The sequence below is a fragment of the Emydura macquarii genome, unplaced genomic scaffold (genome assembly GCF_026122565.2).
Source record: "Emydura macquarii macquarii isolate MOO-44397 ecotype Brisbane River unplaced genomic scaffold, CSIRO-AGI_Emac_v2 contig_1230, whole genome shotgun sequence".
NCBI classification, from domain to species: Eukaryota; Metazoa; Chordata; order Testudines; family Chelidae; genus Emydura; species Emydura macquarii.
The window spans coordinates 829131-849695 of record NW_027131367.1 but is presented as its reverse complement, the minus strand read 5'-3'; the positions used below and the strand labels follow the sequence as shown (position 1 = coordinate 849695).

Below are 20565 nucleotides of genomic sequence, written 5' to 3'. Positions count from 1 at the left end.
ATGGGGCACGGCCTGTGCAGTTGCATTAACCTGCCCCACTGACTGAGCTGGGGCAGATGCGCTGCCCCGGGCACCACCTGGTCCCTGTCTGCATCCCACTGCCCCAGCTGGGAGCTGCTCACCTCCCCCAGTGCAGCAGCACGGCCTTCCCCACGCTGCCGGAGACCCTCTTCCCACAACGCCACTATAAGCAAGGGGGAGGCTGGCAGGACATTCTCCAGGTGGGCGCTGAGACCCCGGAGCTTGCTCTGAAATAGCCAGCCGTGGTGACTTTGGGGGCATGCTGAGAGCCGCCTGCATAAGGGGGCTGGGCCGGGGCGGTTGGATGTGCCCCACGAAGGAGTCTCTGCACTGTGGCTGCCTGCGTGCCCGGGTGAAGGGTCCCTTTAATGATGGTGGGATGCTGTTGGGTGGTTGATGGCGGCTGCACTACATCTAAATAAAGAACACGCTCCTGGCCTGGCTGTGGGGCTTTGTCTCTGCAGGGCCCCAGCTGTTCTGTAGGGAGAACGTCACAGGCCCTGGCGGGGAGCTCTTGGTGACAAGCCCCAGCCTGAGGCAGGGGCCCCCAGGGATTTTGGGAGTGTGGCTGCAGAAATTAAGACACAGCTGACCATGGTCCTCGCTCCTCCAGCTGGCACTGCTGCTGGGCAGGGGAGGGGGTGTGTAAAGAGGGGCGCTGAGTGATGCTCCTGCACGTGGGGGCACCAGGGAGAGGGGGACAGCCAAGGCTGGGCTGGACAGAGGGACTCCAGCTCTTTCAGCTCCAGTGACAGACAGATGCCAGCCGTGGACTCAGAGAGGAGCCTTTTATTCAGACAGACGCTGGACACAGGACGGACAGGAGGCCAGATGCTCTGGAAATGGGAGGGCAGCTGAAGCAATAGCAGCCCCGGCAGCTGGGGCAGCCGGGCTGGGGCAGCCAGGCTCATGGAGGCTGCAAGCAGAGAAACCTCAGGCAGGGAGCTGCTTCCTTCACCACAGCCCTGGCGCCAGTCTAGGGGCTTCCCCACCCTGCTGGGTGCTCTGCTGCTTTCCAGCTCTCCCGAGAGTCAGCCCAGCTGTCACTGAGCTTCCCCATCCTCCCGGCATCCTGGTGGCTCTGTGGAAGGTGGGTTGGGAACTCCCAGGTTCCTCCAGCGCTGTGCACACCGGCCCCATGCATCTCCAGAGGTGCCCCCCCCCGAGGCTGCACAGTGCAAGGTGCTGATCTCTGCTGGCAGCACCAGCAAACACGAAGGCAGCACAACCAGGAGTGACAGCTCCCTCCCCCAAAACCTAATTTATTGCTGCTGTCTCCAGGTTTAGATAAAAGCAGCAGCTGTTATTTATGTTCTGATTTTATTTAATATTCACAAGAACCAGTTCCAGGGAAAGTGTGAGGGGGAAACACACAGTGGAGCCAGACAGCAGGTAGAGCCCCGCTGGACCGCCTGGCCGATGTGCTGCAGCCAGGTCTCAACAGCGACATGCCTGGCCAACAAAGAACTACTGGCACCATGAAGAATATTCTTATAGGCTCCACTAGAGTTGGCCCCTCTCTGTTCCAGCCAGCACCAGGCACTATACAGAGCTGGAAATGGAGAGACATAGGGAGGGGTAGAGAAGGCAAATGTCTGACCCAAGCAGCCAGGGCGGGGGCACTTCTGAGGGATGCACCTGTCTTGCCCTGGAACAGGAAGGTCAGACAGGGACCAGGCAGTGACTCATTGTCAGTGGGACTGTGGTTTGCAGCCTCCGTTGTGCTCCCATCACTTTCAAATCATGCTCTTGAAATCACGTTCAGAATCACCTGAAATGTTAAGGATGGAGAATCCTGTACACAGCAGGGGCTGGGCCTTGCTTGCTGCAGCCAGCCATCTCTGTGAGCAGGAGAGAAGGATCACTCGGCCCCCCACACACTGATCCGTCCACTGCTCTTTGTCAAGGGGCACCACACACTGGCCAACTTAGCTAATTAGCAGAGACCTCCCCCAGCACCAGACACTGCACTCAGCCTGCATGGATGAGGCACAAACCAGTATCAGAGTCGCCTGGTGGCACCGCTCTAAGAGGTAGCCTCCTCCTGGTCAACCTGATCTTGGCTGGTGGTCACCACCCCCGAGCCAAGCCCACAAGAGCTCTGGTGCCCCTAGTGCCTGCAAGGAGCCCGCCTTCCCCCTTACCTGAGTCAGGACATAGTCCCGCTGGGATAACTTCTCAATGATGTCAAAGTGATCCGTGTCAGCAACGTCCAGCAGAGAAACTGTCCAGCCAGCTGAGCGCAAGGCCTGGAGAGAAGAGATAGCAGCACCGAGCTCAAGAGAAAGACCGGGCAATTCAAGGAGCAGTGGCTGTTCCTCCACACAGGGTGAGGGAGATGGGAGGAAGTAACAGCTGTGCCCCAAGCGCTCACAACTGGAGCAAATACCACACCACAGAGAGTAGGGCATCCTTTCCCTGAACTAACACGCACATCAGAGAAACTAGCCCCACGTCCCCACCCAACACCAGCATGCTGTGCAGCTGTCCTCTGTGCTGGATCCCTCGCTATGGTGGGAGAGGCAGTCTCCCTTTACACGCTTCCATCTCCTGTTAGCCAGGCTGTCAGCGGGCACGGCAGCACTAAACAATAGATCCCCCTGCTGCATGGAAGTCATTCTGGGCCATTCCTGCAGAGGCAGGTGACAGCAGAGTATCCCACCACACTCAGGGATCAGGTTCATTGCTCTTTGCTGCCTGGTCCAAGTCTTGTAGTCTCCCATTCAAGCACTGACCCTGCCAAAACCTGCTTAGCTTATAAAGTCTTAGGAAAGCCCAGCCTGAAGTGGGGCAACCTGCAAGGTGCCCCTCTTCCATGCAGTCACCCCCACTACAGGAGGGGTGGAAAGCAAATGCCCCTGGGGGCCAACACAGCTCTCTGAGTTGAACAGATCCTTTCTCTGCTCTGGCTGCCCGCCCCTAGGTTGCTCCACCTAGGCTACCTCCAGCCCTGGGTACAGAGGCCTTCTCCCTGTATCCAGGAAGCCCTGAGTAAGCCTGCTTTCAATTAGGGGTTATCTCAAGGGCTCCAGCTCAGGCAGGACCAGTCCACTCACTTGTGTCCAAAGCAGCTTGCTAAACCTGTCCTCCCCTAGCCAGCCAGGGTTCCTCCACCCCACCCCACCCCACAGACCTTTAGGGAAAATCTAGGGATGCAGAAAGTGACCAGTCAGGGAACAGCCAAAGCCCCAGCTCCTCAGGGGCTGGAGACCCCAGAGAGGTTTCCACCTGGGTGCCATATAACAAGGCTGGGCTGAAAGCCAAGGTGGGTGAGGTCATATTTTTTATGGGATCACCTTCTGCTGGTGAGAGAGACAAGCTTCTGAGTTACATAGAGCTCTTCCTCAGGTCTGGTCTACTCCACCAACAGAAGTTGGTCCCATGAAAGATATGACCCACCCACCTTGTCTCTCTAATATCCTGGGACCAACATGGCGACAACAGCCCTGCAAACAAGGGTGGAAATAATCTACTGAGTTGGGTGGGGTCCTGCCGCTGACTGTGACTCCCTTCCCCTTGTGCGCATGCAGACACACGCACGCGAGTGTAAACCCATAACAATGACGGGGCTGTTGGGAGCAGCACCTGGAAATACTCTTGGGACTGTCTGTGAAACTCTGGTGAGTCGTGTTGAGCCACAGCAATCAGCACCTCACAAGCCTTCGCTGCTGTCATGCACAGGATAGGGCTGTTCCTCTGGGCCACCTCCCTGGGGAGAAACCGAATCACTACAGGGCATGAGGAGCAGGACCGGGGGGCAGCAAGCACAGCCTGTCACCCCGCTATGGTGGGGAAGAACCTTCTAGTGGGCACCAGGGAAGCACATCTTCATGTTCATGCTCACAGCTCACACCTGTACCGACTGTGTGCGCCTGGGAAGGGGCTGAGCATGCACACCCAGGATGCATAGGCAAGAGCAAGGGGTGTGCATGTACCCGGGTTTGTGGTGACAGACAGCAGAGACACTGCCTGTGTTAGAAGGGTGTGTGTGCAGGCCGTATTGGCAGAGGGTGCATGTGGGCTGGCGCAGGAGAATGTGTGCTGCATGGATATGGTGCACACACATTGGAAGGGGATACAGGAACAAGGGGCATGCAGGCAGGGGCAAGCTGCCTGTGTGTGTTCCTGGGCGAGTTTTCCTTGGTTTTTCTTGGCGGAGAGCGTGCTAGCTCTGGACCCTGTGGCACTCACCGGCTCATTTGGAGCAGGTTGTTCACATAGGTATGCGTGATGGGCTCTAGGTCGTAGACTCCACTCACCAGAAAGGCTCCTGGAAAATAAAAACACTTTAATCTCTGTGAAGGCCTTGCCTGGCTCGTGGGACCCTGCCACAGCTTGGGCCTGCTCCATTCCCCAGCCTAGGGGAAATTTTCCCTCTGGGCTGTACTGCACCACAATCTTCTCAGGTCACTGCTCAGTGCAGGATGAGACATCGACCCCGGAAGGTCCCAGCAGCAAGCATGCTCTGCAGGACCCTGTGCACTCGGACCTGGAGGGAGAGAGGGCACCTGGAATCTTGGAGGAGACACAGTGTTTTTCATGCTGACCAGTGCTGTCTGTTCCCTTCTGCTCCCACCGTCTGTTTGTTGTATCCCCTGTGGTATGGTCTACAGTCTCACACATAAACAGAAAGCTTCTTGGGCAGTGATAATCTATTACATGTTTGTACAATGCCTGACACAATGGGCCCTGACCCCTAGGTGCTACCACACTACCAAGAACCAATAATAATATAAACAGACCAGGGCCTGGGCAAAGGAGGCTGCCAGGCAAAGAGTCCATTGTATTATATGTAGCTTTGGAACACAGATATGCTCTGCTCTCTTCATATCCCAGCAGCACAGAGCCACATGGCTGGAGTGGGAAGGGGTATAATGGATCCTGGGAGGAGACATCATGGCTTAATGAGCCAATCAAACGAGCAAACCCTGCTTTATGGGGCACGGAACACAGGGGAGGGATGGTGAGAGTCCCTGGGGAAAACCAGATGCTACCTTTTATGTCTGGTGTCACTCCGTACCCCTTCCAGTCAGTTGAGAGCACCATGGCTGCCAGATGAGCCCCTGCTGAGTGTCCACACAGGTAAACTCCACTAGACAGGGTGAGGGTAGATAGAAAGAGCTGTGAGCAGGGAGGTAGGTTGCAGGGCTGTTATGTGTGCCTCCTGATATGGGGCTCCCCCTTTGGAATGAAGAGTCTGAACAGCCCAAGAGAGCCAGAGTATGAATGTGGCAGCATTCATAGCCATGGGGTCAGAAAAGCTGTATTAGTTCTCATCTAGTCCAGACACACACCCCACCGAGAGGAGGGTACAGACCTTTTCCAGGACTCCTACCCCTTCGCAGAGCCCATCCCATACCTACTCACTACCATGGTTCCCTAATGCTGTGTGAAATGCCTTGAGCATGATCTGCCTTGAAGGCCAGAGCAGTGGAGGCACAGGTAGGCTGCAGTCAGAGAGTGAGGTGGCCTTCCTCTGCTGTGGGCCCCACAGGTTGGCGGGGACAGCAGAACAAGTCCAGGAGCCAGGCCCTGACCTACCTGATCTTTGAATACTGCTGCACAACGAAGGCCACACTGCGCCGCACCTGTTCCACCATCATATCCATGTTGCCTAGGCAGAGAGCACAGAGTGAGGAGGGGCACAGGGCCAAGGAGAGGAGACGCTGCTCCCATTCTGGCACCACCTACCTTTCGGAGCCACATCGTACCCAACCGCCACCACCGCGATGCCCTGTGTCACCAGAGGGGACGCGACGAAGCCTGACACCTCCTTACTGGTGAAGAGAAACACTGATTAGTCACGTGTTCGACTGCTTGTTGGGATGTAGCTGAGCAGCTCCCTCCCCACCCCCTGGGACAGGGCCAGGCAGATATGTTCCAGGGGTGGGGGTTAGCTGCTTGTTAGACCTGCAGCACCCAGGACTGGCTTAGGTTCAACTCTTTTTACTCCTGAGGAGCAAGTGGCTGGGGCTAGGACTAGCTGGGCCCCTCTCACAGGTTCCCTCTCCCACAAAAGAACTCTCTGGAAAGGACTTGCCTCACCTTAAAAACTGCCAGTATCCACCGTGGATGTACAGGACAAGTGGGAAGGCTGCAAAGAACAACGAAGGGTAACTTGGCAGGCAAGGTGCCCTGGAAGCTCCCTCCACTTCCCTCCTTCCCGCACCTCTTGCTTTCGCTCCTCTCCCGATTTACCTCCAGAAGGATCTGTGGGTAAGTAAATGTCCAGCTTCTCCCTATCACCACCCCCGTAAGGGACATGTAGCAGGGTCTGCGTGGTGGCCTGGGCCCTCATGGTGCCTGTGGGGGGAACGAAGGACAAACATCACATGCACTGGCCGCTCCATGGCACTGCAGGCAGGCAGCACCCTTACCCCTCCCTGACGTCCAGACTCACTGTCTCTCAGCTCTGTCTGTTTCTGGGCAGCTCTCTGGCACTGTATCCCCCTTTGCCAAACCACCACCCCGGCAGGTAAAACCCTCTTAAATATCCACCTGTTTCTTTTGGGAGTTAGCAATTTACAAACAAAGGGCCCCAAGTCACCCTGTTTGGCTGGGTCCTGCCATGGGGGTCTTTTTCTCAGTGTCAGCTCTGTGGGATTGGGGCTCTCTTTGGATTTGTGGCTCATAGGATCAAGGCACAAACGGAACAGAGCAGGCAGAGTGAGTGGGCCCAGCACAGGGGCAGGAAGCTCATTTAGTACATGCAAGTACTCCAGCTCTCAGCAGTTCTATAGTTTCTCTCCACATCTAAGAGAGTCTCTCTGCACAGTATGTGTTACATCTGCATCTACTTCTCCACCCTTTGCTCTGTGGGAAGCTCATCCCCTGGCAGAACCATCTGCCTGCTGGCCCTTTACCTTCAGTCATCTCCCTGACATGGGCCTCTATCACAGCATCCTTGCCCATGCGGTGAGACCACTGGCTTGGGGAATACTGCTTCTCCAGCTCCTGCAGGGAACACACCACAAATCCAGACACACACAATGGGGCCAGCACTGCTAGATTTTTACCATCTTGCCTGCAAATGCGTTTCTGGTCCTATAAAGCTGGTGTTTCTCTGGAACTGGAGAGAGGGACAGAGCAGGATCCACTCCGAGAAAAGGCAGACAGAATGGGTCTGTGGCTCCCAGCATAAAAAATCTCCAGCTACTGATGTTGTGTGATGTGAGTCTGTAAACCAGCTTCCAGGCTGGAATAGCAGGGGACTGTGGGTCAGGACTGAGAGACACAGGAAGAGGTGAGTGAGAGAAAGCCTAGGGCTGGAACAGCAGGGAGATACAGGCTGGGATTGAGGGGCATTGGGAACACTGGGTGGAGAAGGTCATAGAGCACCAGTGGTGTCAGGCCCACAGATAATAGCTGAGCGGTTCCCAAATGAGGCTCTCAGGACTTTGATCTCCACTTCCTGCCAGCGCAGGGATGAGTCACACGGACACTCCGCTCCTACCCCGGCCTCCAGCATATTCCGCAGCCGCCGGGCTCCCCTCGTCCCACCGGCCCTTACCTCCGCCGTCATTCCTCGCCACTTCCCCATGTCCCCGACGCAGCCTGGTGCCAACACGGGCTGCGCCTGTCTCGCTCTGCGGGTGACCAGGAGCTGCGGGAGCGGCAGCGTCCCCAGGGGCCGGCCCGCTGCCATTGGCTGCCGCAGCGCACCGGGGCGGGGGGCAGAGCCGGGGCCGCTCAGCTCCAGCCCCAGCCCCAGCCGCACCCGCAGAACAGGGTCGCAGCTCACAACGGGCACGTGCTGCACGGTGCCGGACCCCAGACCCCGCCACAGCGCGGAGCGGGAGCGGGCCTCCTCCCGCTGGCGCGCGGGGCCCAAGGCAGGTTATTCCGGCGCTGCCCAGGGCCTGTGGCGGGGCCCGGCTGCTCCCAGGAGCAGGAGCCTGGACCGGATACGCGAGCTCTGCGCTGACCCGTGTAGACACACCCGCTCGGCGGGCTGGCTCCTGCTCCGGAGAGAGGCTCCGTGTGAACAGAACGAAGGCTTCGTTCCCTGGTCCCCTCGCGCCGGGGTGCGGCCAGTGCGCGTCACCCAGCCCCGGCGCCTGGCTCGGGTCCCCCGGCGAAAGAGAAACCGAGGCTCAGCAACCCCCGGGGGGCACGGAGCAGCTCAGGGCAGTCCTGCAGCACCGCTGCCTCGGGCCGGGCCGGGCCGGTCCCTGGGATGGGGGCCGGGCTCAGGGCGGGGGGCGGGGTGGGTGAGGGTCCCCAGCGCACCGGTGACCGGCCGGGGGGCGGGGCGGGGCGGATCCCGCACCAGGGAGGAGCCCCCGTGAGGCGGTGAGGTACCAATCCCGTCATGCACCGGGACATGCTCCCGCCACGGCTCTCGCTGTGCGGGGCTTGGGAGAAATCTCCCGCCCTGGCGCTCATTGGCCGCCGAGGGGAGCGGGGCCTCTCCTGATTGGTCAGCGTCAGCGTTATCTAAGGGCGCGCGGCGCCGCGCACGCGCAGTGCGGGGAAGGGAAGGGAAGCGGCAAGTCCCGTCTGTCTGTCTGTCTGTGTGCGCGGGATGAGCTGCCTCAACGTGCCCGGGGTGCAGCCCGGCTCGCCCGCCAAGGCGCGCGGCCAGATCCAGGTGCGGCCCTGGCTGCCCGGGGAGTGGGGGCGGGGGGCGCGTTGGTCCGAGGGGGGTCGGGTCGGGTCGGGCCGGTTGGCGGGAAGACGCGTTGGGCTGTGCGCGGGCCGGGCCGGGCCGGGCCGGGGGGGGGGTTGCCCGGTCCCGGTCCCGGTCCCGGTCCCGGTCTCACGCCGTTTCCTGTCTCCGCAGGTGATTTTCGGGCCCATGTTCTCCGGGAAAAGGTACGGGGCTGTCGGGCTCTCGCTGTCTGGGGGCTCTGGGGGTCTGCACACACCAGGGATCCTGCTGCCGGCCGGCGGGCCCCGGTGGGAGCCCTGTGCTGACAGTCCCGGTGGGTGAGCTGCCCTGCCCTGCCCCTCGGGCGGGTGGAACTGCTGCCTGCCACAGCAGCGCTTGGCCCCCGGCCCCGCCTCTCGGGGCCGTAGCTAACTAGCCGTGGGGCTTTTCTGGCCGTGGGGCGCTGCCCGGGCGGACTCTGCAGGCTGGGGATACAGACCTCTCAGAGCTGTTGCACTGAGGGGGGCTCAGCCAGCAAGGGTGGGCTCGAATGTGCTCCCCTCAGGGCACGCGGGTGGGTGAGTGGAGCTCAAGCTGCTGCCAGGTGGTTTGTGTGGGTGTCGGTGAACAGGAGACTAATCACTGCTAGTGGGTGGGGAGAAGCCACGGGTCACAACAGTGGCGCGCACAGGCTGACCGCTTCATGGGTCTAACTGTTCCCCTTGTGAGCCCACTGTTGTCTCATCTTCACTAGACCGCACTGTCTCTTGCTGCCACTAATGCTATGTGGGAAGATCCTTGGGATAATAGCCATTCCTGCACGTGTGATAGCCCCATGGTATGCTGTCACTGACTGTTGTGACTATCTTGCAGCACAGAGCTCATGCGCCGCGTCCGCAGATTCCAGATTGCACAGTACAAGTGCCTTGTGATAAAGTATGCTAAGGACACTCGTTACAGCACCAATGGGGTCTCCACACATGACAGGTGAGCTGCTGTTCTAGATATCACCCTGTTAGCAGGGAGGACAATCATCTGACTGTTGTGTTGCTGTAGCTTGACTTTCTCTTTCCTTCTAGCAAGGGAAACTAGAGAGAAACTATTGTGTTTGCCAGAAGCTGGGAATGGCTGATGGGCTGGATCACTTGATGATTACCTGTTCTATTCATTCCCTCTGAAGCACCTGCCATTGCCACTGTCGGAAGACAGGATGCTGGGATAGATAGACCATTGCTCTGACGCAGTCTGGCCATGCTTATGTTTTATGAACTCTGCTTACAAGTTTAAAGTTGAAATGTCCGAGTTGTCTTCTCTGTTCTATACAGTCCACTGGGTTGGGAGTTCCTTATAGCCAGCTGTACATGTATTAGTGGCACAGGTTTTAAACCAGGAATGAAGACCTGCCTTAAAACAGCTGTTACCTATGCTTTAGCCCTTGTTTTTTAGTAGCTCCCTCCTATATGCTTGACCAATGACTCTCCCCATGTGCTGATCCTTGCAGGAATACCATGGAGGCTCTTTCAGCCTGTTGTCTCAAAGATGTGCACCAGGAGGCACTAGGTTCAGCTGTGATTGGTATTGACGAAGGCCAGTTTGTAAGTTCTCAGTGCTTGTCTCTGTTGCTGTCTCCTGTCCCATAACAGGCAAATCTGCCTTGGAGGGGCTCCATGCCATGGAGGATGGGGAAACACTTAGAAAGATCTTATTCTCCATGTTAAGGGGGAAAATGGTCTTGTGGCTGGACAAGAACTCTGCACATTTGTGGTCTTGTGCCATCTCTCATCATGGGTCCTGTGGGCAGCTAAAACTGTTTATTCTAAACTGCGAAGACTCCCCATATCCCCTTTGTTCAGATAATGTAGCTAGAGCTTCCTACCAAGTGCCCTGCCCTCCTGTTGTGAGGACACTTCTGAATTCAAGGCTGTTGCCAGCATTTGAAACTGCCCATACTCCTTCCTCTGCTCTCTCCTTCCTGAAGCTGTCCTCTTTATTCCGTCTAGTTCCCAGACATTGTGGAGTTCTGTGAGGCGATGGCCAATGCAGGGAAGACTGTAATTGTTGCTGCCCTTGATGGGACCTTCCAAAGGAAGGTAATTTCTCCTTCAGCAGTGGGTTACTGGACCCTCCTGAGTTGTCAACCCATACCAAACTGCCTGTCTCTTTGCTGCAGGCATTTGGGAGCATCCTGAACCTGGTCCCCTTGGCAGAGAGTGTGGTGAAGCTGAATGCTGTGTGCATGGAGTGTTACCGGGAAGCTTCATACACTAAACGTCTGGGAGCTGAGAGGGAGGTAAGAGTCTAGGGAACAACGGCCATTCTAATAGGACCTTGAAGACACCTTTGAGGTGAAAAGAGCTGCCCAGGGTATGTTTATCCAAGAGGAAGGAGCTTCCCCTTCTAATGTTCTGGTATGAAGGAATCTCACCACCTCCTCTCTCCTGCCAGGTTGAAGTCATTGGAGGGTCAGACAAGTATCACTCTGTCTGCCGTGTCTGCTACTTCAGGAAACGCCCTCAGCTGGCTGGGCCAGAAAACAAGGAGAATCTGCCTCTGGGGGCCAAACAACTGGATGTCATAACCTCCCGAAAAGTCCTGGCTTCCCGACAGATGCAGTGGAGCCCAGCAAACTGAGGGGAGGCGGCTAGAGACTACAGTTGAGGCTTCTTTAGGGCTCCTTTTCCCCTCCAGCCCAGAGCTGTCTCGTGGCCCCCCAGCTCTACCTGCCATACTGAACTGCTGCTTGTGTGCATTGAGCTAAAACGAACCAGGCAAGCTTCCACCTAGAAGGGACAATAATGGTGAACTGGAATCAGGCAAGCAGCAAAGGGGAAAGTCCTCTGCCCAGGGAACATCGGGCAAGAAACAGGAGGCACTGAGGTAGCCATGCTGCAACAGGCCTTTGTCTCAGCATGTGGGACTTCCCAGTGACACCCATCTGTCCAGGCTTCTGAGTAATGAATCCTCCCAACTCACAGTAACTCCTTGTTAGCACTTCTGACCTCCCTCCCTCACACTGTTGCTGGCTTTTACATGTTCTTAAGGATCTTGCCTGTTCCTAATCAGCTCATAGGCCTGCCTTGCTGCCCAGGGATGCCTGGTCTCTAGGTGACACTGGGACAGGGGGACCTTATTGCTTTAGCCCCTTCATTATATAGCCTTTTACTCCATTTTAAGGTAAAGAGCCTCAGTCCTCCTATTTCTATTATTACTGTCTTCTGCTGTCACTACACCCCAGCCATTATCCTCCCTCCTGAGCATCAGTTTCTCCTCTAACAATGCTTATGAAGCTGCCTGCACCCCACCTCTTACACTTGGCTCAGTCCAGTTTAAGCCAGTTTCTCTAATTAAACTTGCTAAGTTACTGCACTGTTACTGTAAATCATGGCTGTCCCATTCCAAGGGTTCCCTTCCCTTTTCTTCTCCTGTTACCAGCAGTAGAGGATGTGCTGATTTTAGGGTTAGTACGAGCTAAAAAACCCAGCTAACTCAGAGTAAGGCTTTGCTTCTCCCTGAGTCTCCTGACGGCTGCCCTAATGAGGGTGGAGAATGGATACCACTGCTGGAGGGTGACCAAGCTTCTAATACAGACTAACTGAAAAGGCAGTCTCCTGAGGTGAGGTGGAGCTGGGGCAGATGTTAAACAGCAGCATCTGCTTCAGTGGAGCCTAGTTCTGCAGTGCCATGTCTCATGGCTGCCTACTTGCCTAAGAAGGGTTTTCAGGTATGGAGTCTAAAATTCCTATGTCCTGACTGAAAAGATGTGCTCTGCTTCTCCACAGGGTGAAAAGGGAGTAAAGATGAGTGCAGGCAAGGGCTGGGAGTAGCTTGCTCGTGACTGCCCCACCCTTTATTTTGTAGTAAATATAAACCCTACCTTGGACTAGCACTATTTTTAATTCCCACAGGGATGTCTTTGCCCAAAGAACCAGATGCTTAAGTGAGGGTCTCTAGAAGGTAACAGTCAGAGGGCCTCCACTTTGGAACTTGATGGTGCCATGTTGTGTATACGTCTTTACATTTCTTCCTGTGTCCTTAGCAAATCTTCTCTTTCCCTTCCTCTATGGGGCTTCCTGCTGCTTTCTTCATCCCACAACAGCCTCTTGGCTGAAGCCCCACCTTTGTGCTTGGTCATCCCCAGACCAGCCCTTCCCCGGAGAATGAGCCAGTTCTAACCTGCCTGACACAGCAGCTAGTCTGGGCTGCAGGAGCCAAGAAGGCCTTCTGTTAACCACTGGCCTTGAAACCCCTCCAAGCAGCTACATTTATGCCAACCCAGCAGACACTTGCAGGCTGTCTTTGACACTCACCTGCTATGTAGTATGGCAGCTGCCCATACTGTGCCTTTATTTAAATACCCCTTCGTGCTGGCTAGGAAGAGCTACACGCTGTGACTGAAGAATTCTTGCTTTGTTCTCTAGCTGCTTACTAAAAAGGGATGCTGAATGTCCTTAAGGCTGTGCCGTTTGCCCTCCTGCTCAGGTAGTAGAGGAGGGGGGCTGATCCCTTAGTGGGGGCAGCTACCTAATGTTTACGTGGGCCTCTGTAACCGCAGGGGTGATTTTTAAATTAAACAACTTAATGAAACGTGTAATGTGCATTCCTTCCACACCCATTCACTGCTCCCTACGGCCTCCTGGGGGAGCTGTGCTGGTTCTCTGCTGAAATGGCTGCTCTAGCACATGGTTTATTGAGGGGAGCTGCCTGGCTGCATAAAGGCTCTCACTCCCCCTCCCTCCAGGAGCAGAATAGATGTGGGGGACACTCTGCTAAAAATAGGCAGGTGCAGTGATGATGCATGCCTACTCTTCTGGTAGGAATGGATGTAGACTTGCTCTAGGCAGAACAGGATAGGGAAGTGCTCCACTTCCTGTCCTCCCCAGGGAAAAGGGGAAGGAAGCTCCCCTCTTTCTCAGGCAGAACCATCACAGCTGGCCAAAGCATGAGCAGAGGCCTCTCCCACAGAGCTGGTGGGGGAAGGAAAGCCCCCATTAAACTACTTTAGTGCTCCCCAGCCCCAGAAAGGCGGCAGCAGCAGCTGTAAGTGAAAAAGATTTTATTCCATCTCCACACCATGATAAACAAGCATTTAAAACACATTCAGTCGTGGGCTGGCAGCTGGGGCTGCACCTCACCTACCCAGTGTGGCTACCAGACACAGCTTCCGCAAACAGGTGCATTTGGGAAGCAAAAACCTGAGACTATACACACCCAGCAAAGCCAAGAGTGGCTGTGTACACAAGGAAGAACAGCTCCCCCCACAATCCCTGCACATCTGTTTCAGGGGCAGGCCGAGAAACCTGCAGCCCCTGGCCCCACTTGCAGAGCGAGCTTGTGTGTGGTTTTGAGCAGACTGCAGTAGGCTGTGCTCGGAAGTGGCTTCTCCCAAAAAAGCCCCGATGTGCTGTACCTGTCTAGGGTGAGCAGGAAGGGGTTGTACTGGTGAGATAACTGTGCTGCTCAACTTCCCCCTCCTTGCTCAGTCCCCCAGCATCATCATTCCAGGAAGACGTTTCAGCAGCAGTTAGAGAGCTGACGAAGAGCATTACAGCCTGAGCCCCTGCTTGGGGCCAGCTCATCCAAAGATCACACCCTCTCCCTCCCCCCACGACTGAATCCCTTGGAGATTTCTGAGGGGGGAGACAAGGCAAAGCACAGCACCTGACTTAGCAGTGAACTCAAAAGCTTTATATACAAATAGCTTTACACACAGTTTAGTGCTGCACGTTGGCACCACGCTCAGCCAGCAGCAGCAGCACTGGACAAAGGCACAGGAACCTCTTGCGCACCCCATTACGCAGCACAGAGGCAGGACTGCTAGCCCAGGCACTGAACCACACCGACCGCTCTGCTGAGCAAAGTGGCGGCTGGGAATTAAGACGCCTGCTACAAGGGTGAGAAAGTGGCACTTTGGGGAATCTGAGCCAGCAGCGTAGGAAAGGCAACAGGGCTAGGCCCAATGACCAAGAGGGAGGCCCTGCCCCCAGTCAAGAGAACTTGATTTCCTGGGAGGCAGAGCCAGCCCAGCAAGCAGCTCTAGGTGGGGAGAGGGCAAGTCACATCGGCAGCCTCCCCCTGCCTTGGACATGCTAACTCCAAAGCCCTGGTGCCCTTCACACACCCCTAGGCAAGATACAGCCCACTCCCCACAGAAGAACTGCACCTGTGCAGCGATCCCGGCTGGACACTTAGGTGGTGCAGACACAGGGCTCAGTACGCAGGTGGGGGCTGGTAGCCCTCCATGGCCCCGCCAGGCTGGGTGAAGGGCGGCTGCTGGTAGTTGTCGTGGCTGTCTTTGGGGTAAATGGAGTAGGGGTTTGAAGGGTCAGGGGTGGGGTCAACGTAGCTGTTAGTAAAGTCCTCCACTCCCATCCTGTACCTCTGGAAAGCAAAGGTGATCAGCCAACCCTAAGGAGAGAGAGCAGCTGTCAGCAAAGCCAGGCTCCTCAGCAGGTCCCAAGGGTGATTCACCCCGGCAGAGCCCGACCCTGGGCTATCGGGGCAGCAGGAGGCCGCAGGGATAATGCCCATTCCAGGCGGATGGGGATATGAGGCCCCTCACTCTCTCCAAACCCCTCCCCAGGAGACGTAAGCCCCACGGAGCCCGAGCGCAGCTGGCCAGGAACACGCCACTCACCCAGGAGAAGATGGAGAAGAAGCTGAAGGCGATGGCAGCTCGGGCGGAGTCAGCCCCCACATACACCTCCGAGGGCAGCGTCCTAGCCCACTGGTTGGTCAAGAAGCAAAAGCCAATGAACCACAGGACGGTCCAGAGCGCTGTGGGGGGGAGGGAGGAAGAGAGCAATGGGCGCAATGCAGAGCAATGCAGCGCAGTCCCATCACCGCTCTGGCTCAAAGAATTTCATGCCCCTCGTTGACAAGCTTCATGTCACCCAACTCCTGGCTCGGGGGCTGAGCCAAAGCAAGCTTGTGCAGAGACATCTTGGCTGAGGTCACTACCTGCAAGGCCTCCCCTCCCTTAGGGGAGTCAGTCACTGCTCCCTGACCCCCAGCTGGCTAGGTGCGAAGCCACACACCCCTCTGCTCTGGCAAGCTGGTGGGAAGAGGTGTCACAGCTAGGCTCAGCCATGAGAGGCACGTTCCTCCAGCCAGGAGCAGTGCCCCGCAGACAGTGGGCACCGGGCCAGGAGGTCAGAGCACCTCCCTTTAACCCAGAGTGGGCCACTGAAAAGAAAATCTTCCAAGGAGCTGGCCAAGGGCAGCCACTGTGTGGTCATTGGAGGAGCACACCTAGCACTGGATGTGTTTCTACCAGCTCTGGGGAGCTCCCTGCCCCGTGTCCCACAGGAGATCAGACTAGATGATTGTAACGGCCCTTTCTGGCCTACAAATGGTTTCGTGCACAGCCAGCCGGAGCCAGGCCCAGCTCCACCACTGCTGTTACCTGAAAAGCCCAAGTCGGCCATGACCAAGTATTTGCGGTCAGTGGCGCTGCTGATCTGGGGGAAGTAGACGTCGGCCACAAAGAAGACGACACAGGCCAGGAAGCCGAGGACACCGATACTGATTCCATAGCGGCAAGCGTCCTCATTGTGGTGGAAGATGCAGTGGAGCTTTTCTGAGTCAGGCGAGTTGACGTACCCCTCCCCGAAGATGCAGGAGAACACGATGAGGGAGAACAGCTGGGGAGGCAGCAGAGGCGACAGTCCTGGTGTCAGCTAGAGCCCTGTTCAGAACCCGGGGCAGATGGAGTCGGGGGGAGGAGGGGAGCCCTTAACCAGCAGCCACACCCCGTCCATTCCATGCAGAAATGGCTAAGACGGCACTTCTGCCACGCTGGCCCCACCACCAGTCCAGAGCAGGCAGCCCCGGTGTGCTGGAATGGGGCAGCACCAACATGCAGGATTTGGCAGAAGTGACTCAGCTGTAATTAGGGGCCAGGGTGGTTCCAGGCCTCACCTCAGGGAAGCGATGGTAGCAGGGAGTGGGCCTGGCTCAGAAAGGGGGCTGGGCTGGGCGGGGCTGGGCGGTAACTGGGCACTGCACCCACTGCATTCAGAAGAGAGCCCAATGCCAGGCACGCCCCAGAGCCTGCCTCGCTGCAGAGGGATCACACACGAGCTGACTGGGGAGCTCTCCCGCCCTAAAGCCAAGGCCCCGGCGTCTCTGGGGGACCGACCCACCCACCCACCCACCGAGCCGGGGAGGGAGCGATGCTCGCTCACGTGCCTGTCATCCCCGGCTCACGGCGGCGAGCCAAGGCCGTCAGCTGACGGCCTCATGACCGGAGCCTGCGGCCGCCCAGCAGCGCGGGCGGGTCCTTCCCACGGAGCTGGGCTGGGCCGGGCTGGGCCGGGCCCCGCCGGTAACTGCGACGGCCCGCCAGGCACGAGCGCTCCCCACGCGAGGGCGGACACGGGCAGCGCTCTGGGCCGGGCCGTGCCGGGCCGTGCCACGCACACCAGCCCTACGGCCCCGGCCCGCGGCGCGGCGCTAGCCCAGACCGCAGGGCAGCCGGACACGCAGCAGGAAGCCCCGACCCCGGCCCGGCCCGGCCCGGCCCATTCCGCTGCTCCGACCCCCGCCCGCACCCCCGGGGGAGACCCTCCAGCCCGGCCCGGCCCAGGTCCGCAGGCAGCAGGTGCCGGGCAGGACCCGCGGCGCGGACCCCCGGGACCCGGCCCCGCTCACCGCGGACAGGAGCCGCGCCAGGACCCGCGGCTGCCGCACGAAGCCCGGCAGGTCGAAGGTGCCGCCGGCCTTGGGCGCTCCGTAGGCGCCGCCGCTCTCCATGCTGCCGCGGCTGGTGCGGGACGGACACACGGACTCCGGGCCGCCCCGCCCCGGCTTGAGCCTCCGCCTCCCCGCCCCGAGGGAGGGGCCCGGCCTGCTCTGCGCTGACTCAGCGCTGCCGTCCGGCTCCGCGGCCGGGCCGGGCCGGGCCGACTGGCTGTGCGGGACAGGCTCGGCTCGGCTCGGCTCGGCTCGGCGGGGCGGGTCGGTGCACCCACTGCCTCGGGGCCGGGCAGCGGCGTCCCCCGGCCTGGTCTGCCCCCTGCGCCCCTCGCTCCGCCGGTCCCCTGCAGACGTTGCTCGGCCAGGCGCTGTGCTTAGGGGGCAGCACTGGAATCCCTGCGGCCCGGCCCGGCGGGCTTTGGGGCGAACCGCCTCTCCGCGGCCTTGGGGGTTAACTTCTTTCCATCCGCCCTACAGGCGGGGCGGGGCAGAGGCCAGTCGCATGAGCCCTCCCAGTGCAGGCAGCCCAGACAGGCCCGTGGCGAAGGGGGGCCCGGGGGGCTCTGGTGGACTGGGGCCGCAGGCTGAAAACAGGAATCCGGGAGTGGGGGGTAAGTTTTAGTCTCCCTCCCCCGCTGCAGCCAGAGCCCTGCCCAGGAGCCCGCTGCGGGGACAAGATGCTCCCTGAGAACTAGGTGCGGGCCTGGAGTTTCACAGGTTCCGTCTCTCTTTCCTGGGAGAGGGAGGGAGTTGATGTTACCATCCTGCAGGGTGTCTGCCAGGCCCAGCCCTACACCTTCCCCTGAGCTCTGCGCGCACACACCTGTAGTAAAGAACAGCAGTATCAGACACACGGGTGAACAGGACAGGTGGGGGAAGAGTCACCGTAGCTCTTGTAAAGAGAAATCAGGGCTCACCAATCTTAGAATTCTTCGAGGGGGTCGACGTAGACAAGGGTGACCCACTGGACATTCAGAAAGCCTTTGACAAGATCCCTCACCAAAGGATCTTAAGCAAAGCAGGCAGTCATGGGATAAGAGGGAAGGTCCTGTCCTGTCCTGGATCAACAGCTGGTTAAACGCTAAGAAACAAAGGGTAGGAATAATGTGAAGTTTTCACGGGAGAGAGGTGAATAGCTGGATCCCGCACGGATCTGTACTGGGACCAGTGTTCAACTTACTCATAAATGAAAGGGGTGAACTCTATAAAAGGGGTGAACAGGTGACAAAGCTTGGAGATGATACAAAATTACACAAGATACTTAAGTCCAAAGCTGAGTGTGAAGAATTCCCAAGGGATCTCAACATGGCAAATGAAATTCAGTGTTGATGAATGTAAAGCAATGAGCACTGGAAAACATAATCCCAGCTACACATACAAAGTGTTACCACTCAAGAACGAGATCTTAGAAACATCCTGGGTAGTCCTCTGAAAACACCCACTCAATGTGCAGCAGCCGTCAAAAAAGCTAACAACGTTAGGACTCAGAAAAGGGGTAGCTAATACAACAGAAAACATCATAATCCCACTGTACAAAGCCATGGTACCCCCACACCATGAATGCTGCATGCAGTTCTGGTCACCCCCTTGCAAAACATATATTAGAACTGGAAAAGGTACAGAGAAGGGCAGCAGAAATGACAGGCTATGGAACAGCTTCCACAGGAGGCAAGAGTAAAAAGACACGGACAGTTGATCTTAGACAAGGTGGTTCAGACGGGATCCAACAGAATCTGTGCATCCCTGACTCATGACTGGTGTGGAGACAGTGACCAGGGAAGTGTTATTTACCCTCACACAACACAAGAACCAGGGCTCAGCCTGTGCAATGACTAGGCAGCAGGTTTAAAAGGAACACAAGGAAGCACTGCTTCACACACGGCATGGGAACCTGCTGCCACGGGATGTTGTGGAGGCCAAGCCGATAACGGGGTTCAGAAAAGAACTGGATCCGTTCCAGGAGGACAGATGCACCAATGGCTATTAAACAGGATGGTCCAGGGCGCGAGTGAACCTCTGACTGCCGGACACTGGGGCTGGGCGATGGGATGGACTCAGCCATTGCCCGGGTCTGTTCACTCCCCCTGCAGCACCTAGCGCTGCGGGAGGACAGGACATGGGTCTGGCTGGGCCATGGCTCTGACCCAGTGTGGCCATTTGTATGTTCTGATGTGATCCCTGTTCAGAACGAGCCGTCCAGGCCTACTGGCGTAAGGGCAGCTGTCCCAGGGATGGAGACCTGAGCTTCTGGCATTCCACCTCCCTCTGCCCATGTTCTCTGCAGAGCCATTGTCTCTGCCAGCTAGCTCATCAGTTCCTGCGCTGTCTCTGCTGGGAGATGGGGATAGATACCATCTCCAGACACTATGGCCTGCAGGGAGCCAAGAGAATATAGCTCAGGTGAAAATATGGACTCAGATTGGCCCTAAACTCAGGGTCTGGCTGGCCCCATTTCAGAGCCTTTGGCCTCTCAGCCCCCAGCTCCCATCCAACCCAGGTCTGGGAGATGGGGAGTCAAGTCAGAGCCTTTCGTCGCTGGGTTACCAGTCCTCATCTGGACTCGGCCAGGAGTGGCCAGAAGTTGTTCACCATCTGGCAGCTGTTCATTGCTCTAGCAAGAAGGAGTGGGGGAAGGGCTCTGCCTGGTTCCTACACTCCTCATCCCAAAGCCATCACAACTGGCCCCTTTGCTGGCAGTGTCCGCAGAGGGCCGGAACTGGAATGGCTGCGGAAGCGACCATGGCAGGGATGGGGCCATGTGCCAGGAAGCAGTTCTGCTGCTGCCGTCCGGGCCAGATCCCTTCTGGAGATAAACCGAGGCCTCCATCTCCAGGGCTGACCACATGCCACCTTCCACCAGTGCAGCGAAGGAACATCTACAGCCCCCAGGCTCCCACTGCTGCCAGCTCCCAACCGGGCCATGCAGAGCACTAGCGCTCGGTGGGTGGGCTCTCCTGTCCCTGCATGCAACTGGGGGTTCATGCTGTGGACAGCCGCCAAGGCATTGTGCCCTTCGCAGGCTCCTGAGTGACCCGGGGGGAGAAGCTGGCAGTGGAGTCAGCGGCCAGGGTTTGCTGCTCAGCTGGGGTTTCGCTCCTGAGATGGGTGTGGGCGATGGGAGGAGAGCCACGCAGCACCTGGATCTCTGCCCTCCCGGCCTTCCCGTGGCCCAGCACCAGTCTGCAAGTCAGCTGGAGGGGGAGGAGGTGGGTTAGTAGGTGGCAGTGTGAAGGGATTATTTGAGTGCTATATTATTCATT

At 57.8% G+C, this 20565-nt stretch overlaps 3 protein-coding genes across 3 annotated transcripts; 1 reads left to right on the top strand and 2 right to left on the bottom strand.

Annotated features, from left to right (window-relative positions):
- Window positions 1-875: 875 nt before the first annotated feature.
- On the bottom strand, window positions 876-7726 carry AFMID (arylformamidase). The gene is made up of 11 exons (XM_067547169.1): window positions 7532-7726; window positions 6885-6975; window positions 6220-6324; window positions 6067-6115; window positions 5713-5798; window positions 5563-5635; window positions 5016-5113; window positions 4213-4291; window positions 3607-3730; window positions 2166-2270; window positions 876-1792 (listed from the first exon to the last, which is right to left on the bottom strand). The coding sequence occupies exons 1-11, from the start codon at window positions 7664-7666 to the stop codon at window positions 1763-1765; spliced, it is 975 nt and encodes a 324-aa protein (XP_067403270.1). The 5' UTR covers window positions 7667-7726; the 3' UTR covers window positions 876-1762.
- A 776-nt stretch (window positions 7727-8502) lies between these two features.
- Window positions 8503-12877, top strand: TK1 (thymidine kinase 1). Its single transcript, XM_067547165.1, has 7 exons — window positions 8503-8611; window positions 8804-8835; window positions 9485-9598; window positions 10113-10206; window positions 10612-10701; window positions 10782-10901; window positions 11057-12877. Exons 1-7 carry the CDS (start codon window positions 8546-8548, stop codon window positions 11240-11242), a joined length of 702 nt encoding a protein of 233 aa, XP_067403266.1. The 5' UTR covers window positions 8503-8545; the 3' UTR covers window positions 11243-12877.
- Window positions 12878-13649: 772 nt separating this feature from the next.
- SYNGR2 (synaptogyrin 2) lies at window positions 13650-17821 on the bottom strand. Its single transcript, XM_067547166.1, has 4 exons — window positions 17261-17821; window positions 16014-16251; window positions 15246-15385; window positions 13650-15016 (listed from the first exon to the last, which is right to left on the bottom strand). The coding sequence occupies exons 1-4, from the start codon at window positions 17360-17362 to the stop codon at window positions 14819-14821; spliced, it is 678 nt and encodes a 225-aa protein (XP_067403267.1). The 5' UTR covers window positions 17363-17821; the 3' UTR covers window positions 13650-14818.
- Window positions 17822-20565: the final 2744 nt, after the last annotated feature.

Excerpts from the sequence above, each read along its gene's own strand:
- AFMID (XM_067547169.1), bottom strand. The coding sequence starts at position 7,666 with ATGGCAGCGGGCCGGCCCCTGGGGACGCTGCCGCTCCCGCAGCTCCTG. Across the intron at positions 6,116-6,219 it reads ACCCACAGATCCTTCTGGAG|CCTTCCCACTTGTCCTGTAC; the intron begins GTAAATCGGGAG and ends TGTTCTTTGCAG. Across the intron at positions 4,292-5,015 it reads AGTGACACCAGACATAAAAG|GAGCCTTTCTGGTGAGTGGA; the intron begins GTAGCATCTGGT and ends TTTATTTTCCAG.
- TK1 (XM_067547165.1), top strand. The coding sequence starts at position 8,546 with ATGAGCTGCCTCAACGTGCCCGGGGTGCAGCCCGGCTCGCCCGCCAAG. Across the intron at positions 8,836-9,484 it reads CCCATGTTCTCCGGGAAAAG|CACAGAGCTCATGCGCCGCG; the intron begins GTACGGGGCTGT and ends ACTATCTTGCAG. Across the intron at positions 9,599-10,112 it reads GGGGTCTCCACACATGACAG|GAATACCATGGAGGCTCTTT; the intron begins GTGAGCTGCTGT and ends TGATCCTTGCAG.
- SYNGR2 (XM_067547166.1), bottom strand. The coding sequence starts at position 17,362 with ATGGAGAGCGGCGGCGCCTACGGAGCGCCCAAGGCCGGCGGCACCTTC. Across the intron at positions 16,252-17,260 it reads TGGCGCGGCTCCTGTCCGCG|CTGTTCTCCCTCATCGTGTT; the intron begins GTGAGCGGGGCC and ends CTGCCTCCCCAG. Across the intron at positions 15,017-15,245 it reads TCTTCTCCATCTTCTCCTGG|GGTTGGCTGATCACCTTTGC; the intron begins GTGAGTGGCGTG and ends CTCTCTCCTTAG.